This window comes from Gavialis gangeticus, unplaced genomic scaffold (genome assembly GCF_001723915.1).
Source record: "Gavialis gangeticus isolate Ggan-Ray unplaced genomic scaffold, GavGan_comp1, whole genome shotgun sequence".
Lineage (NCBI taxonomy): Eukaryota > Metazoa > Chordata > Crocodylia > Gavialidae > Gavialis > Gavialis gangeticus.
The window spans coordinates 249,491,253-249,494,249 of NW_017729032.1; the positions used below are offsets into that span (position 1 = coordinate 249,491,253).

At 38.0% G+C, this 2,997-nt stretch overlaps 1 protein-coding gene across 1 annotated transcript in view; it reads right to left on the reverse strand.

Moving 5' to 3' along the window:
* The window catches only part of CRYBG3 (crystallin beta-gamma domain containing 3), a 226,696-nt gene extending 224,580 nt beyond the window's left edge, over positions 1-2,116 (reverse strand). The window contains exons 1-2 of the mRNA XM_019523910.1: positions 2,013-2,116; positions 1,198-1,276 (exon numbers count right to left, since the gene is read on the reverse strand). Coding sequence (XP_019379455.1) covers positions 1,198-1,276; positions 2,013-2,116 — 183 coding nt within the window. The remainder of the gene's footprint in view (positions 1-1,197; positions 1,277-2,012) is intronic.
* Positions 2,117-2,997: the final 881 nt, after the last annotated feature.

Here is a 2,997-nt window from a genome sequence, read left to right on the forward strand (position 1 = left end):
TCAAATTTGCTCCTCACTTCCATGTGCTCAGGGAGAGCAGTGTCTGACCGCAGAGGGAGAAGGGGCTGCCAAGGGAAAAAGTTGGGGGAAATAGAGAGCCAACGAGCCACTCCCCATAATTTTTTCCCCTGCTGTAGTAGTACAGGAAGGAGACAAATTCAAGGAAAACCTTCAATAGTATATCTGGAAAATTATAACAAATGTATAAATTTTCCATATATAGAATCCAATTACTAGGAAGATTGCCTTATGATCACGATTGTCTTCTATTTGAGTAAATACAGTATTAAATGAGGTTCTTTGTAAGGGGTGAAATCATGACAAGAAGAATCAAATGAGATTATATTTGAACTGTAAGCCATTTGGAGCAGGGCCATTTCTCTGTGTATCAGCAACACTAAATTAAGTAATAAAAATGCAGCCCAGGTTAATAACAGTGGAAAGTCATGGGTCTACACAGTGGCCTACCTGAATTGAGTTGGGTGACTTACATCAGAAACCTAATGGATAGTTGCCCAAATCATCATTTACATTAACTGATAATCTTCAAGAGACATGAGCAATGGGACCATGTTCTGAATTGCTGTGACTACAGAGTGAGCCACAAAATGGTTCTAGGTTGCCAGGAATAAGATACAGTGGCACAGAGGTGACTTTAAAGAAAGCTACATTGCTATTTTCTGAGCTGAATAATGTGAATAGCATTCTGGAATGAAGGGCCCTTCTGCAGGAATAGCAATGAAATTAAGCCACAGTCTGGTGAACATATATTAACACTGGGAGGACTAGGGTTACAGCAAAATCTCACACAGATGCTTTTACCAGTAATTTGTATCATTTAAGGGCACCTTGAGTTTTAGAATGAAATTGTCGCTGAACAGAAAAGACTTAGTGTTGATAGCCTATATGAAAGAAATGTACTGAGGAGATGCTTGACTTCATATACGAAGGGGCATGGACTTTTTCCCAGAATCCTGAATCACAGACTATATTTTTGCCTTTTGTTAATGTAGTAGCACTTAATACAATGGCAGCTTGACTCCCAACTGTAAACTCTATGCACCACCATGACATAAAAAACAAATAAACATATCCTAGCAAGAGGCAGATGGGGAAAGGGCAGAAGGGGAAAGGGGGCAGGGGGAAGAAGGGTGGAAATAAACTTTTCCTCCAGGAAAATAATAAATAATCTCATACCTCTAACACCTCTGGGAGAAGTGGATTTTTCTGTTTATCACTTCTTAAATTTGTGGTTTCATTGTTCTTATCCTCAAAGCTGAAAAAAAATAAAATAAAATTGTTTTCACAGTTTTATATATCTTCCTTATTTCGAGCAATTTGAAGGCAAAACTGGGCCATCTCTTAAAGAAAACACGTTGTATGTAGTTACGCTTTCAAAAAATTGACAAAGCATGACCTACAAAAACCTGACAATGCTTCAGTTGAAAAGGCATACTATACAAATAGATGAAACAGAAATACAAATGCTACATTACATAAAAAACAAAGAAAGTTGCAAAGTTGAATGTTCAGAAGTAGGACATGCCATAATTAAAGCCACTAATACAATCTTAATTAAACCCTCCTATACATTATTTTCTGCCATCAAGTGGAATCCTGTAGAAGTACAGAGGATTCCTGCTCTTCTTAATGTCCATTGCAACAACAATATCTGGCCATCAGAAGGAACAATTTCAGGGAAAAACAACTCCATACTTGCTATCATGGGGCTGGAGCATAGCTGACTGCTCTGCATGTATGAGAAGTATATGCTGGTTGGCACACTGAAGTTGAAGAGATGGATGGAGCAGTGCAGGTGGAAGTGCCAAGATGTTCTCAAAAAATTCTTGCAATCAATCTGTTAACTGGGCACTTTTTATCCTCTAATATTGTTCTTGGAAATGGAAGAACATTTATACTAAAACTAGATTTAATACGAGTCATATTGTGGGAGACACCCTCTAGGGAAAAAATTCAACCCAAGCCAGTAAAGCCAGGGGTCAGCAACCTACAGCCCAATGTCCGAGCTTCCTGGACCAATTCTGGCCATCGGTGGCAATTGAGTGGCAGGGGAATTTGGAGGCATTTGCTGGGTCACAGGCACAGTGGTAGCCATGTCAGAAGCCTCAGCTTGCCTTGGACCAAACTGCATTATTTCAGCCTGCTGTGCCTACAAAGGTGTTGACTGCTGGCTTAAACTGTAAGCAGATGAAAGCAATTTAAAAGGAGAAGTATCAGGTAACATCATCTACAAGCAGAACTACATATAACAGGGTGACAGATACATCCTGCCTAATCTCAGGCTTACCATTTCCACCCTGCATGCCGAGAAGAAAAGTAGTATGTGCTGGCATTTTTACAAGTATGTGCAGGGGGGAGGGAGAATGTTTTACATTAAGACATCCTGTATGTAAAGAAACACTTGTGTTGCAATAAGATCATACAATCTGACAAAAAGAAACTGGTCCAGTTATATTCAAATGTACCAAAGTTAAATGCATGGATATGTATGCATGCCACTTCATGGTTATTTATTGAGTATAAAAAAATAACTGAAAAGCTGCTTCTAAATAAAAAGGAAACATGTCCTCTGTTTATTTTTAGTTTAGAAATAATCTGTCTGGATTTGCTGGAGAGAAAAAAAAAGGTGAGCCAGGAGCTCTCAGGGTTTGGCCAGCATTGTATGTATAAAGAATTCAAAAGATCTTTTCTCCAGAGTGTTTTTCAGAAGTTTTAAATATGCATTAATGAAGGCAGGGAAAAAAAACCTAAACAAATTGTAAAGTAGCCTGACCACAAGCCCCTTTCCCTCATAATTGGATAAAAACAGGAGCAACTATTTCTAACATTTAAAAAAAATACATATATTTTAAGTTTTATACACCAGAAACAGAAACGGGCATTTCTTTCCTCAATTTTACAGATAACATTTAGGTTCAGAAATGACTGCAATTGAATCTTCATGAACAGCATTTTAAAATGTGTTTAAAAGTACTT